Source organism: Cervus elaphus, chromosome 26 (assembly GCF_910594005.1).
Source record: "Cervus elaphus chromosome 26, mCerEla1.1, whole genome shotgun sequence".
Classification (NCBI taxonomy): Eukaryota; Metazoa; Chordata; class Mammalia; order Artiodactyla; family Cervidae; genus Cervus; species Cervus elaphus.
The window spans coordinates 43,188,511-43,204,866 of NC_057840.1; the positions used below are offsets into that span (position 1 = coordinate 43,188,511).

The window sequence follows — 16,356 nt, forward strand, 5'->3', positions numbered from 1 at the left end:
GTTCTCTCCATTATGTTCCAGGATGTTGAATATAGCTCCTCGTGCTCCACAGTAGGCCCTTGATGTTTATCCATGCCACATATGCTGGTCTGCATCTGCTAACCCCGAACTCCCAATCCTTCCCTCCCCCTCCTCTCTGAAGAGACCTTTTAAAATTTTGATGGCAGTGAAGAAAGTACCTGGTTTTAAAAAACAACCAGGAAGCTTCCCTGGTGGTCCAGTTGGGTTTAAGAATCCACCTTGCAATGCAAGAGACACAGGCTGGATCGCTGGTCTGGGAAGATCCTACATGCCACGGAGCAACGAAATCTGTGTGCCACAACCACTGAGCCCGCGCCCCGGAGCCCGGGAACTGCAACTGCTGACCCCATGTGCCGCAGCGACTGAAACCCACCGCACGGCTGGAGCCTGTGCTTCGCAGCAAAAGCCACCGCAGCCGGAAGCCTGCCCACCGCAAGGAAGAGTAGCCCTCGCTCACCGCAGCTAGAGAGAGCCAGAGCGCAGCAAGAGTGATGCACCACTGCACAGAGGTAAACAAATAAATCTTCAGAAAGAATATAAACCACCAGGATTGACCTGGAGCTCGGAGTGGAGAGCAGGACGGCCACGGGCTCACTCGGCAACCCTTTTCGGCCACGGGTAACACATCCTGGGCTACCCTCCCCCAGCTTCAGTATTTATGGACAACGTATCTTCAGAGATGGACTCAGATGCTCTTTTGGTTCTTTTATTGACAATTTGAGTATGACCCTAGACAACTGTTGCTGAGCATTTCTTTACACAACTTAGAGAAAAATAAAGACTCTTCCGTAAAGACTTCAGTTCTTTTTTTTTTTTTTTTTTTGCTAGATTCACATTTTTTGTGACACCGTTCAGTGCTCAGACATGTTCATTTATAGTGGTTTGTGATTCAGCCTCATTTACAGTGGCTGTTTGTTCTTTAACTTGTTTTAAGAATCAATTTATGCTGTTTTGAAGGAAAAAAAAGAATAAAAGAAGGCTACCACCAGGAAAAGAGCAGAGAAACTAGGGCTTCTACTGCCGGAACAAGTGGGAGCGAACCTTGCTCAACTCAGCACCCCCAACAAACCATGCAAATTGGGGAGGAAGCAATAACAGCAGCATCATTAAACCTCAGAGCCGTGGAGGGTGTGAAACACTGGGAGCTCCCCACATCGGAGGGGGCCATCTGATTGTCCTGCGGGGTCAGGAGTAAGGAGCCGCTGGGACCGCTGAGACCGCTGACAATGTGCAGGTGGGCCCCTGGCGGGTTCTAAGCTGAGCCCTGATGCCAGCCAACCGCAAGGGAGGCTCAAATCCGGTGCCCTGCCTCCTTCTCACGTGGGGCACCAGCTCTGCATCATCTCTGTACCACCCATAGGCGCCCCGACAGGAGCTGGCAGCCTCGGGGCCATAATGGGGAGGCTGGATTTTCAACAGAGTGAAGCCACTTGACGCCTTCCCCACTGATGCAGCTGTCTCCCACCCATCACGTCCCAGGTTCGGGACCTCGGAGGGAGGGAAGGAGGTGGGACAGTCCCTGGATGGACGCTTAGGGACAGGGGCGCAGGACATCTGCGGGAGCTTGCTGAGGTCCCCCCTCTCTCCCTCCAGCAAGGATTTCCGGTGCTATGTCTACAAAGACGAGGGTGGCTACCGGTCTCAAAATCCATCCGAAAGAAGCCCTGTGCTTGCAGGAGAGTGATCACACCCTCAGGGACCATCACCACCTTTCCGAGAAGGCGGACGAAGAGAACAAAAGACAGCGGTTAGACTGTTCCACCCATACACTGTGCCGTGGAGGCTTGTGGCATTCAGCGTAAACACGTCTCTTTGATGCACGGCGAATGACTCATAATACAAGGATGAAAACTTGATCAGCAATCCAATTCAAGCTATCCTAATGTGAGGAAATATTCCCCTGTGCATTTACAATCCTAGAGAAAAGAACTCTGAGTAACCCACTGGGTGGGCAGAGCCCCTGTGTGGGTTGCCCTGAACCTGGTTAATTACACTTATATTGTATTTTGATTCCACATCACAATTCATCTGCAGTGACCCCTTTATCCTTTCTAGGCATTTCTGTTGTTATTGTTGCAGTTTCCCTTTGCGTCGTGTTGCTTTGACAACTGCAATTTGAATCAGATCTGAAAGAGATCCAGAAGAAAATATACTCTGATATAAAAAAGTGTAATTAACGTGGTCCAGGCAGACAGAAAGAGCATGACCCTTCTGATTCGCCTGGTTTCATTCTGACGAGCTGGAAAGGTTCCTTCTTTAGAGACTCTGCTTTAATAAACCGCGTGTTTGTTAACACTGAGAATCATTACTGAACTCATTTCTAACAGTGTCTCCTTCAGAGGCACCTTATTCATCACATGTACAGTGAAACCAGCCGTATAAGCTTATTTTCCATGCTCAAAATGAGTGCTTAAAATCAAATTCTAGATTTTGTAATGTTTTCAGAAAAACAACTTCTAAAGTTGCAGAGAGTTAAATGGAATGAATGTTCAAATAGATACATTTTGAACATTCAATGTTCAGATTAATTTTCATAATTTCTCACTTAGTTGACAGGCTGATTCATGCAGAGTTGATGTTTCATTAATGCAAGATATAAATATAGAATTCTTGAGGATAAACACGCAGTTTTGACTACGTGGCTCTTTGGGAATAGATGCTCCCTGAAGATTTAAATAAGTCCGTTGATATTTAAGCTGTGCAGGAAGTTCTCAGAATCCACTGCAGTCTTACAGAGAACCACAGGTAATAGTCCCTCGAAATCATTCCTCACCCCACCAAAGGCTTCTTCCCAATATCTGCTGAAGGTAAAAAGCAGGTTAATTGAGTCTGAGAAATCCGTCTCTGTGTATTTATCCAGCCTGACTTGAATTCACACATGAATGACACCGCACACAGACGGGGAACCGCACCGTCATCTGCGCTCTGACTGTGAGTATACTTTCGGGGCTTGAGAATACTTCTGGCTGGACTCATCACTAGCTCGACTGTTTCTCAGGGGCCCGGAGACGGGGATCCTGGGAGCTTCTCCGATAACTTTGCTTTGGTGGTTTTGGAAAGAACTGGAAATATGCGTGCGTGTGTGTGTGTGCGTGCGTGCATGTGCATGCGTGCATGTGTGTGTGTGTGTGTTTAGAGAGAGGAAAAGCAGAAGACAGCAGGGCGCCGCGTAGCTCCCAGCAGGATGGCGGCTGAGTGCGCCTGCGCGGCCGCTGTCGCAGCTACACGTCGAACCAGTGGTCCCCCATGCAGGCGCGGTTCCACTCGCAGCCGCAGTTCCAGCACCACTGGAGCTGGCACTGGGGCTGCGGGCACTTCATATGCATGCATCCTCCTGCGGGCAGAGAGGGGACACGGGTGAGCCCCCGGGCGACACTCCCACACCCGCCCGCGGGCCCACAAGTGACTTGCCCGTGGAATTACCGCAAGCAACGGAAGGGCAGAGTCTGAATGGAAGAAAACAGATCAGAGACAACAAGTGCTAAAGTTGTGACCTTCATGAAGAACGGAGTGAATAACCTATATGGGAAAGAATCTAAAGAAGACGGGTTCAATTTGTCCCTGAAACTAACCCAACATCGTAAATCAATCATACGCCAATACATTTATTTTTTTTTAAATGAGGACTTCCCTGGTTATCCAGTGGCTAAGACTCCATGCTTCCCAATGGAGGGAGCCTGGGTTCCATCCTTGGTCAGGGAACCAGCTCCCACATGCCAGGACTAAAATTCCTGTATGTTGCAGCTGAGACCCAGTACAGCCAAAATAAAGATAAATGAATGTTTTTTTAAGAAAAGAAATGGTTTGAGATCGAAGCATGCCACGTTCATTGAAGACAAACTTTATTTATAAATCTGAGTTTACTGACTTTTCTTGAGATGGGTTTTAAAAGCAAACACTTTGTGTTTCACAGCCAGGGGTCGATTCCTTACTTAAATATATAGTAAATTTAATATTTTAAGTATACAATAATGTATTTAGCAATTTAATAAATAATAATGTTAATATAAACCATGAGTAATTTTTATCATTTCTTCAGTGTTACTTGGCTTGAAAAAATTCATAATACAGGAGTTGGGATAGCTGTTTTAAGAGCATTTAATAGTGAATACGAACCTTTGTGCTATTCAAAATTGTATTAAGATGAGGATTGTTGTTGTTCAGTTGGTAAGTCGTGTGTGATTCTTTGTGACCCCCATGGACTACAGCACGCCAGGCCTCCCTGTCCGTCACCATCTCCCAGAGTATGCTCAATCTTGTGCCCACTGAGTCAGTGATGCCACCCAACCATCTCATCCTCTGTCGTCCCCTTCTCCTCCTGCCCTCAATCTTTCCCAGCATCAGCGTCTTTTCCAATGAGTTGGCTCTTCCCATCAGTGGCCAAAGTATTGGGGCTTCAGCTTCAGCATCAGTCCTTCCAATGAATATTCAGGACTGATTTCCATTAGGATGGACGGGTTGGATCCCCTTGCAGTCCAAAGGACTCTCAAGAGTCTTCTCCAACACCACAGTTCAAAAGCATCAATTCTTTGGTCCTCAGCCTTCCTTATAGTACAGCTCTCATATCCATACATGACTATTGGAAAAACCATAGCTTTGACTATATGAACCTTTATCAGGAAAGTGATGTCTCTGCTTTTTAATATGCTGTCTAGGTTTGTCATAGCTTTTCTTCTGAGGAGCAAGAGTTAGGGAGGCCCCCAGGGTGAGGGCAGTGAGAAAGTAATAAATAGCGGCAGGAGCTCTCCATCTGTTACGCCATTTACTCCTCAAAAGCGCCTTGTGAGATGAAGGGTATTGGCTGGCTGCAGAACTTTCTCAGGGTTGAGTACTTCTAAGTGTATAGCCGGGGCTTCCCCGGTGGCTCCCTGGGAAGGAATCCGCCTGCCAGGGCTGGAGACACGGTTTCGATTCCTGACCCAGGAAGACCCCACATGCCACGGAGGACTCAGCCCGTGTGACCGCCGTTGGTTGAGCCTGTGCTCTGTGGTCCACGAGCTGCGACGCGTGAAGCCCACGTGTCCTAGGGCCGGGGCTCTGCAGCAGGAGAAGCCACCGCAGCGAGAAGCCCGCACATTGCAACTAGAGAAACGCCCGACTCCAACAAGGAAGACCCAACACAGCCGAAAAGAAACAAACAGTGTGAAGCCAGAGGTTTGGCCAAGATCTGAGTGATGGCCACGTTCTTTCATTCAGGAAACAGGGCCTTTCCAGGACGAAATGAAAAGTCCCTTATTTGGGGACTTATTTTGGGATTCCCCACCTCCCCAGTTTGTTAACTGCATTCTTCATTTTCGTCTGGGATGAGACGGCAAGTCTGCTGTGACGTGAAGGGAACATTATTTGTATAAAATTGTATTTAGAGAACTGTTTGTGAGTGAATCTCCCAGACAATCCAGGCAGAGGTGGTTTCTTTGCTTGAATCTCACTTAGCATTGAGTGCGCTCCATTATTCAATTTTACCAATTATCTTGTTAAGCCATTTTTTTTCCTTGCCAAATTTTCCAAATAATTGCTTCAGGGCTGTCTCGTTTTTATATTAAAAGCTTGGCATGAGAACTTGCACTAATATAAAATATTTATGAATATGTAACTACAGGCATTTGTTTCAGGCTAACTGAAGGGTATTTAAAATCCCATACTTTTCTACTTCTTTTTGGGTTGCTTTAACGGGCATTTAAGCATTTACATATGTGGAAAATAAAGGGAAAAACTCATTGTGATACTTTTAATATTTCCCAATTAGGATTACACAATTACAGGATTGAGTATTTTCAACACATATTTACTGACTGTGCACTTAGGATTTCAATAATATAATAGTATAATACTGTATAAAACTTAAAATTTTCAGGAATATCATAAAGAATGCTTAAGCAATGCGTTCAAATTAGCTGAATATTAAAGGGAGGCTGAAGGAAAGCTTGAGAATTTTTCCTATTACACTGAAATCTTGATGTATCTTGAACACTAGCATTAACAAGTGAGATTTTGTTATAGAATCTGGACTCACAATGGCACAGCAGAATAAGAAAAAAGTAAACAGCAGGAGAGAAGACAATCATTTTGTTAACTCTCTTTTCTTCCTGGTATGTAATACAGAAGGAATATTCTAGACCCCATAAAATGGAGAAACGTCAGGGCCTTCAACTCTAAAAATCTCACCAGCTTATAAGTAAATGTTGCTCAGTCGTGTCCGACTCCTTGTGACCCCATGGACTGTAGCCTACCAGGTTTCTCTGTCCATGGGATTCTCCAGGCAAGAGCATTAGAATGGGTTGCCATTTCCTTCTCCAGGATATCTTCCCAACCCAGGGATTGAACCCAGGTCTCCCGAATTGTAGGCAGACACTTTACCATCTGAGCCACCGGGGAAGTCCCTGATGTCACACTGATTTGTGGATATTTGGATGGAGAAAATCTGGCTTTCTTCTTAGAGAACCCTGTCTCCTGACGATGCTCAAACCGTGGAAAGCCCAGGCTGTGCAGAGCCAACACCACGGCCTGAGCTGGCCACTCTGCCATCAGATTTAATGAGAGAACTGACGTTCTGGAACAAGCTGAAGGCAGAGTTAACCGGCAACAGACCCTTATTGAGCAGGGAAGGGAACCAGGATCTCACTGGTTTGAGATGGAACTGGTAGAAGTGAAGAAAACTTCTGGAAGGGTGTTATAGGAGCAAGTGCAAAGGTTTAGCCTGCGTATAAAATGGTGAGAATTCTCATGATCATGACAGCTTTGCTGAAGGAAGAACTACTCTTCTGGAATTCAGTTAAATATGAAACATTTAGGTGGAAAACTATCATGAAACTAGCTTTTCTTAAAAAAAAAACAGAAAACTAGTTATATATAACTTTCAGTGTTAGAAACATGTGATCATTTATCCCACTGATTAGGGTGAGTACTTAGAATATTACAGATTGTCTCCCCCTTTGCACTGTTATATAAAATGTTTTCTCTTTTTCCTTTAATTTTAAAAAATTGAATGAAAGATTCTTTATATTCTATAGAACTTTACAGTTTTCCAAAAGAAACTAGCTTTTCTAATAGAGCCTAGGTTTAGGCTGTAGTGATAGCCTTTAGAACAGTGTAGACTATCATGAATTAGCTGAAAGGTTCAGCTTTTCAGTTCATAGGTTAAAAATCTATAGGTGTGACCTCTAAGCCAGTGGGAGAATCAGGTTTCCTTGAAATTAAATCCAGTTCTGCTTAATCTCAGTCTCTTAGACTTTCTGCCCCTGCCTGACTCTTTCTAAACATGAGTCATTTATCTCCACTTGATTCAAACAGAATTTTGAGAAAAGATAAACCTCTCCCTTCATTCTTCAGGCTCACACTCTACACAAAATTGCAAATGAGGCATTTTTTGCTCAACAATATGTCCTATGCACTTTTCGTTTTTTAAATATATTTAGCTCTACCTTATTCTTTGAAAGCTTGCCTGTCCCTGCGGCCCTAAAGAACACATGCACATGCCCCAGGTTTTCACTCTATTGATTCTGAGAATACTCTGTAACACATGGCCCTGGGCCTTGCGCCAGTGATCAGAATTCCAAAAGACAAATTTGTGTGTACGGTGAGGATCCTGGATACGCTGTGCTGGAGATGGTGAAGTGAACACACATTCTGTGAAAGTTAAAAGCAGTTGTAGAACATTTTAAAAAAAAGCCTATAGGTGAAACATCAGTGCTTTCCATGATTATAGTCCATCCATCACAATATTCCATAGAAAGAGCCAGATTAGGAAACACTGCTACGGTCAGGAAGCACGTGACGCCTTCGATTCCATCTTCTGGGGGTGCAGGTGTGGTCTGACTCGAGGCTGATCTGAGCAGGTGGGTTTCCGGCCCTGCAGCGGCGCCCTGCCTTAGAGAATCAAGTCCAAGCCTCTCGGGTCACTCAGGGCCCTACACTGCACCCACCCGCTTCAGCCGAGGCTCCTCGTCCTCATCCAGGAACAAGCTGGGCTTCTTGCACATGCTGTGTGGACCGTTCACACTTGCCGCCTTTGCACCTGCTGGCTGCCTGGAGGCTTGCTTGCCTCGTGACATTGATTCTCATTCTGGGCTCAGGCATCATCTCCACTAGCAAGCCCAGGGTCTTAACCCCAGGGTCTTTCTCCAGCTCATTTTCTCTACCGTATTTTAGAAAAGTATCTAGGTATGTGTCTCTCTCCTTTCCTAGCTCGTTTTACATTCAACAGGGTATTTATTCATCAGGTGCCCTTCTGCGCCCCAGGGGATAGACAGCCAGGGTTCCTGGCCTTTGGAAATAGCAGAGCGGGTCCCTTGCTGTTGAATCTGCATCCTTTAAGGACCCACGAGACAGAACACCGGCCCGTGCTTCTCAGCACTGTGCCTGCTCTCTGGTGAAAAGGCCTGGGCTGCTTTCTTAACCCTGCTCAGTCCCTGAGGACCAGCAAGGCTCTTTCCTCTCATTCTATTGCTGTCTTTTCTTTACAGGTCAGGGCCAGGCCGCTGCAGGCCCAGGAACGTTCCAGATCATGAAGGAATAATGATGACTCAGTGGATATATTCTAGGGACTTAACCTGTGGTGCTCCCACACTTGTCTTCGGGGGCTGTTCAGCCGCTCATCGTGTCCGACTCTCTGCCACCCCATGGACCGCAGCACGCCAGGCTTCCCTGTCCCTCACCATCTCCCGGAGTGTGCCCACATTCATGTCCATCGAGCCGGTGATGCCATCTAACCATCTCATCCTCTGTCATGCCCTTCACCTCCCGCCTTCAATCTTTCCCAGCATCAGGGTCTTTTCCAATGAGTCAGCTCTTCACATCAGGTGGCCAAAGTATTAGAGCTTCAGCTTCATCATCAGTCCTTCCAATGAACACTCAGGACTGATTTCCTTTAGGATGGACTGGTTGGATCTCCTTGCCATCCAAGGGACTCTCAAGAGTCTTCTCTAACACCACAGAAGACTTTCCATACGGGCCTTAGATGAGGAAAGAGAGGCTGCCGGGCCCACGCCTGGGCTGCGGGCGGGGTTTCCCTCACAGCAGGCTAGCTCTCAGCCCCACGCCGATGAGTATCTCAGTATCAGAGCACTCTGGGGAAACGGCAGACTGGGAGGTTTCCTGTCTGCGTCAGTCACCGAATCACGTCCCATTCTTTGTGACCCCATGGGCTGTATTCCGCCAGGCTCCCCTGTCCACGGGATTCTCCAGGCCAGGATACTCGAGTGGGTTGCCATTTCCTTCTCCAGGAGAGTTCCATAGTGTTAATAATAAATAAGATAAGGGCAGTTCATGTTTCTTGAGCGCTCTCTCTATTTCAGGCACTGGGGAAGCATTCGCCATCCATCCTGCCACCTGATCCTATAGTTGTGGTTCAACTTCTGTTGTTAGCTTTTCTATTTTACAGACCAGGACTTGCGGTTTAGGAGGTTAAGAAGCTTGACGTGGGTGCTGAGATTCAAACCCTGGCCAGATGGCCCCAAAGCCCCAGCGATGGGCTCCCCAGCTAGCAAGCCCTTGTAGATCCTGACTTCTCTGCCGCCCTCCGAGAGGAGCCCAGAGCGCCCTTGCTCTTCGGCCAGCCCAGACTCACCGTTTTTTTCTATAGGCACGTGGCAGCGGGGACAGGGCTTGGTGGTCTTCTTGATTGTCTCTTTGGAGGCTTCCTCCCACCGGGCCTGCTCTGCCGCCTTCTCATCGACTCTGTAGGCCTGGGGAGAGAAGACAGAGGAAGGAGACAGTCAGACCTTCATACTGGGCTGGACACGGGTTCCTTGAAACTCTGTCCTGGAAATTCTTAGACATGGAGGTGCCTTCAGGCAAGAAGCTCAGAGGGAAACTCACCCGACAAGTGGTGGACGGTTCCTGGCCGTGCCGGGACAGGCCCTGACACGGTTTTCATGGCACATGGCCCGTGCTTACAAGCCAAGAAAAGACCGTGTGGCTCTGTGGTTTGAGCTCCTCCTTTGTACAGTTTTGACTACCTATGATAAATAACATCTCTCGGGTGCTGAATAGGTGGGCAAGGTGAGACAGGCTCTGAAACCCTTCTGGTGAGATGTCTCATCGGGTGTGTGTACCAGGTTTAATTTTACACTGAGGATTAGACAAGTTTAACCACTGCCCGAAGCTGATAAGTAGGAGAGTCTGTGTGACTCCAAAATCTTCGCTTTTCAGCTTTCTTCAACATCTTACTATCTTGCATTCCTGCACCTGGACAGGAATGTGGTCGCCGATGAGACGGGGCAGGAAGAGGGAGGTGAAGCTGATGAGACAGAGGAGACTGCAGCAGGAGCCAGGAACAGCCAGAGGTCAAGATGTGCCCTTGGAGCCAGCTGCCTGGGTTCAAATCCCTACCCAGGTAGGCGGGTTTGGGAACCCTGCATAACTCCCGGAAAGTTCCCATCTCAGATGGAAACCGAACTGTCTAGTGCTCTGTACCGAGGATCAAGTGGGTTAATGTCTTTAAAGACAAAAAAAAACAAGTGTCTGACACCCTCTAAGCGCTGCTATGAATGACCTGGGCCTCTACAACAGGCTCTCAGAAATACCTGCTAATGTCATTCACATCAGAGGAATGACTTATCCCTGACTCAGACCACAGAAAGGAGGAGGGATTTCCAAGGCGCCACCGCAGATATTCTGTTCAGACACTACAATCTCTTCACTTACTTCAATGTTGAGTGACACGTGCAACGAAAGAGCTGGGACATTTTTGGATTCAGTACAAGAGCTCTGCGGTCTAGAAATATATTTCACATGGTAATCCAAACAGAACCCCTCCATCTTGGCCTCTACGGAATTTTAAAATTTTCTTCTACGCTTTAAAATTAATACAAACATGCGAGTCATTTTATTAATCTGTGATGACTCTTAAAACATTCCCAGGCCTATTTTTAGGTTGCTTGCGTGCTAAGTTGCTTCACTGGCACCCAACTCTTTGCAGCCCTGTGGACTGCAGTCTGCCAGGCTCCTCTGTCCATGGGATTCTCCAGGCAAGAATACTGGAGTGGGTTGCTATGCTCTCCTCCAGGGGATCTTCCCGACCCAGGGATTAAACCCATGTCTCTTATATCTCCTTTACTGACAGGTGGGAAGCCCATTTTTAGGTTAAGACACTACTAAAATGACTTAAATATCAGTTAGTGAAGAAACCGTATAATACAAAATGCTCTAACACTCCGATATTACTCTAATAACAACATTGATAAAGCTTTATACATTTATAGCACATTATGTTTTGCACTTTGATTTGGTCTGATTTGATTTGCACTTCATTTCAGTGGATCCTCACGGTAACCTGGAGAAGACAGGCAGATATCAAACCAAGGAAGCTTCTGAGTAGTAAAAAGGCCAAGGGCTGGGTGTCAGGACGCTCACCTTGTATAAAACAGTACCGGGATTGACTGAATGCAAAGATTTGGGAAACCTGGAGGGTAGAAACCCAAAGCAGAGATGCCCAGAGCCTTGCACTTTGAGGATCAAACGCAGCCCAGTACCGTTGCCTCTTAGCAGGTCTTCCACACGGTGAGAGTGAAGACAGTGAGAGCCAGAGGTGTGGGGTCGCTGTGGTCAGAAATGTCTGCCTCAGTAAGCACAGCAACCGTCCCCTGAAACCGCAGCCCCAGGAGGGACCAAGGTCAGGTACGGACTCTGGGGGGTGGACCCTTTACCCCAGATGCCAATCCAGCTGGTATCCTGTCATCATCAGAGTCTACAGATTTTTGAAACATTTAAGTTTTCAGTCTTTAAGAATGAATGAAGTATTAGGAAGTAACTGGGCTTCCTTGGTGGCTCAGGAGTAAAGAATCGGCATGCTAAGCAGGAGTTACAGGTTCATTCCCTGGATCAGGAAAATCCCCTGGAGGAGGAGTTGGCAACCCACTCCAGTACTCTTGCTTGGAGAATCCCATGGACAGGGGAGTCTGGCTGGCTGCATACAGTCCATGGGGTTGCAAAGAGTCGGATGTGACTGAGCAACTTCACAATAACACACTTAGAAGGGAAATGACCGTCTTTACATCTCAGATGCAGCATTTAATGGTTTCCTGGTAACGAGTATTTATGTTTCTGTTACTTCCAACAGAAAGTGAATTCATCCAACACCAAGGTCATGGTTGTGTCCTCCTTGTCCCCCCAGTGTCTGGCACAGTGGCCTGCACCCAGGGGGCGCTCAGTACATTTTAGCTGAGTCAATGAACAAATGATACAGCCCATGAAGGTACCAACTGATCTGTCGTCTGGAATAGGACCCTGTGAGCCAAGAAGGGCATATCCTTGATGGTGGTCATTGAGGTGAAACCAATTCCTTTCTCTTAATCGGCTCTCCTGTTCACAAAGGTAAATGTCCTTTATAACTCAGAGGGTGTCACGTGATTTGTGAATACTTAGAATAAAGCAGAGTCAGTTTAACACAAAGAAGTAACCGCAGGTCACAGAGGACTTCCTTTGGCTCTGGGACAACGTAAAGACTATTCCTGGCTGATGGCCTAGTGATAAAGCTGTGATGAATGAGAATGTCGCAAGATTTAATAAGTAGGTTTGGATCTCAAGTACATGTCTTCCCTGACCCTGTATCCCTAGCTTTTTTTTTTTTTCTGTTAAGGTCCAGGAGCTTGTAATTCTGTAGTGATGGTTTAAAACTGCTTAGGAGGGGCATGAAGATCAGAGAAATTTATAATGTTACTGACCAAAGACTAATTTGAAAATGCCGCTTTTCAGCAATATGGCGCGCTGCATGCTAAAGCTAATTGCTTCCAGGTGTATATACCTAAAGATGCTGGACGAAATAAATAGGCAAGCAAGAGACATCTTTGCTAAATAAATAAATGGTTGATTTGATGGGAACGGCAGGAAAATCCCTGAAGCTCAGGATGAGAAAGAGAAAATCCTGATGGCTTAGGGAGGGAGGAATTTGATGTTGGCAGTGGGCCGGTTTTCCTAGTCCCAGGACACCCAGGGCTTGGTCTTTACAAGCAGAGGTGGAACCTGGGCCAGAGCAAGGTGGAAGGTGGATCTTCACATTACTTTGATTACACACACACATACAAGCCTCATGCACAGAAATCTGTGAAAAGAATTCATACCACCTGATTAAGCTTTAAAAAAGGCTCATGCCAAAAAGTTAATTTGACAGTATAGCCAAGAACCTAGCTGAAGCAAAAATATTTTCTGTAGAGTAATGCTCTTTAAAAAGCCAAACCTCAAAAACAAACAAACAAACAAAAACCCACACAAATAAAATTCCAAGAAACCTGGGATCACAATTTTTAAAAAGTCACCAAATACAGGAGAAAACAAGCTACCATGAGAGAAAGTGGCAGAAATGCAAAACTGCAGAATCTGAGCCGCAAAGGTGGTGGATACTGGAATGACCAGGGGCAGAGTACAAAATAAATACGCTTAATAATACAAATGAACTTATTTACAAAAAAGAAACAGACTTACAGACACAGAGAACAAACTTATGGTTACCAATGGGGAAAGAGGGGAGGGGAGGCATAAATTAGGAGTTGGGGATTGACAGGTACGCCTACTATATATAAAATAGATAAACAACAGAGATTCACTGTATAGCACAGAGAACTATATTTAATATCTTATAATAACCTATAATGAGAAAGAATCTGAAAAAGAATATGTATCTATACACACACACACACACACACACATATATTGAAGGATTCCCCCTTGGCTCAATGGTAAAGAATCCACCTGCCACTGCAGGACAGGCAGGAGACACAGGCTTTATCCCTGGGTCGGGAAGATCCCCTGGAAGAGGAAATGGCAACCCACTCCAGTATTCTTGCCTGGGAAATCCCATGGACAGAGGAGCCTGGAGGGCTGTAGTCCATGGAGTCGCAAAGAGTCAGACATGCTGAGAGACTGACCACACAGTTGATCCATGCATAGCTCAATCATTTCACCGCACACCTGAAACTAACACAATATTATAAATCAACTGTAGTTTAAAAATCACTGCAGGTGGTGACTGCAGCCATGAAATTAAAAGACGCTTACTCCTTGGAAGAAAAGTTATGACCGACCTAGACAGCATATTAAGAAGCAGAGACATTACTTTGCCAACAAAGGTCCGTCTAGTCAAAGCTATGGTTTTTCCAGTGGTCATGTATGGATGTGAGAGTTGGACTATAAGAAAAGCTGGGCTCAGATATACATATATATTCTTTCCATATTCTTTTCCACTATGGTTTATCACCAGATATTGAATATAGTTCCCTGTACTAAACAGTAGGAGCTTGTTGTTTTTGCTTTTATAATATTTAGACCTGGTCTGCGGCCAGTGCTTTTAAAATTTTATTTATTATTTTTATTTTGGCTGCACTGGGTCTTCAATGCTTTGCGCGGGCTTGGTTGCCCTGTGGCAGGTGGGATCTTAGTTCCTGCACCAGGGATTGAACCCAGGTTCCCTGCATCGGAAGGCAGATTCTAAACCACTGGACCCCCAGGGTAGTGGAAGTAGAACGTTGCTGTTTATCCAACAAGGTCGGATAAACTATTATTCTCTGTGTAAATAGTTTGCATTTCCTCTGTGCTCAGATGCTCAGCCGTGTCTGACTCTTTACGACCCCATGGACTGCAGCCCGCCAGGCTCCTCTGGCTGTGGGATTTTCCAGGCAAGAATACTGGAGTGGGTTGCCGTTTCCTTCTCCAGGGGAACTTCCTGACTCAGGGATAGAACCCGGGTCTCCTGCGTTAGCAGGCAGATTCTTTAACAACTGAGGCACCCGGGAAGCCCTTTACTGTGATGTGGTGAACAGCAAACAGGACTCTGGGCTGAAGGCCGTGGCAAGGCCACAGAGTGGTTCTCCGGGCTGCGGCCACGGGGTGGACATCAGCTCCTTGGAGCCCAGCGGTGCCCCCCGACCCCCATCCCGGCCTGCTCTGCCCACAGCCCCGAGGCTGGTCCTCGCTTCTGCCTGAGCTGTTGCAACTGCTGTCAAGGCGACGTGGATGAGGCCGCGACGGGCAGAGCCGAGGCTGGCTTTTCCTTGTCCTTTTCATCTTTGCTTGTCTCACTGCCCAGCCCACTCCCCCCGGCTGCTGGCTTCCTTCCTCGTTGGGAGAACAGAGCCCCCGATAGCACCACAATGCCCTCGGGGCCTCTACGCCTGCGTCAACATCATTCTTGCTTCTTTCGCTTCACCCAGCTGGATCCACTGGAAGCAGGACAGTCGGGGCCCACCTCACTGTTGTGGGCCTGCCTGATGTCAGGGAACCAAGAAGCAAGCGCTGGGTCATCCTTCTAGTGGGTCCTGTGTGTCCAGGCGACTGTGTTTGACCGTCGACTATCAATTCCCAGGGGGAAAAGTGCCGTCACCGAGCCTCTCCACTGACATCTTTCTCAGCATCCTTGGTGCCGATGTCCAAATCCTTCTGGAATGATCGCAAGTAGTGGTCAGATGCACCCACTGCTATGGGATCAGAGAGGGATTTGAACAACACACATGCACACCTTTGCTTGTGCTCACAACCTGGAGATGTGGATTCAGTAGCTCTCGGGTGGCGTCCAGAAATGTGACTGGCTGGGCGTGGGGGTGGGGTCTTCCCTGGTGGTCCAGTGGTTAAGAATCCGTCTTGCAATGCAGGAGACGCGGTTCGATCCCTGGTGGGGGGGAACTAAGATCCCCTGTGCCTTGGGGTGAGTAAGCCTGAGTGCCCCAACTACTGAGCCTGTGTGCCCTGGAGCCCCTGTGCCACAACTGAGAGCCCAGGCGCTGCAACGGAAGGTCCCACACGCCAAGCCTGAGACCCGGCGCGGCCAAATAGATAAATATTCATAAAAATGCCCTGGGGGCTGTGGGGGCACAGGCAGGCTTGGGAACCTCCTCACTTGAGACCAAGAGCCTGTCTAGTTGGATAAACTCACCCTCCCTCGTGCTTTCAGGCGTCAAGCTGTAAAGCGGGGACTCGGCGGGGTGCCAGGAGGTGACTCAGCGGCATCGTCCTAGTGAGCCTGACTGTGGCTCCGCAGGGCAGTGGGGCGGCGCGGTGCACGCACAGACGCCTGCGCCTGCGGTGCACTCATCCGGCACGCGGCGGGGGGCGGGGGGGGGCGTGGGGGTGTGTGTGCGTGCACGCGGTGGGGGGTGTGTGTGTGTGCAGTGTGTGAGTGTACACGGGGGGCAGAGTGAGTGCGCGCAGCGGGGGGGGGACAGTGTGTGAGTGCACGCGGGGGGCAGTGTTTGAGTGCACACAGGGGTCAGTGTGAGTGCATGCGGGGGCAGTGTGTGAGTGTGCGCAGGGGTCAGTGTGAGTGCACGTGGGGGGGGGTAGTGTGTGAGTGCACGTGGGGGACAGGATGTGTGAGTGCACACGGCGGGCAGGACGTATGGAGGTGGG

The 16,356-nt window shown here is 47.7% G+C and overlaps 1 protein-coding gene across 7 annotated transcripts in view; it reads right to left on the minus strand.

The window, feature by feature from the left end:
* Nucleotides 1-713: 713 nt before the first annotated feature.
* Nucleotides 714-16,356, minus strand: part of PRKN (parkin RBR E3 ubiquitin protein ligase) — a 1,214,524-nt gene continuing 1,198,881 nt past the window's right edge. For 6 of the 7 annotated variants that reach the window (XM_043888524.1, XM_043888522.1, XM_043888523.1 and 3 more), the window contains one exon: nucleotides 9,375-9,704. In XM_043888524.1, coding sequence (XP_043744459.1) covers nucleotides 9,390-9,704 — 315 coding nt within the window. In that variant the 3' untranslated portion in view covers nucleotides 9,375-9,389. Of the gene's footprint in view, nucleotides 3,356-9,374; nucleotides 9,705-16,356 lie in introns of those variants that run through there. The other variant, XM_043888525.1, reaches the window with a different exon arrangement.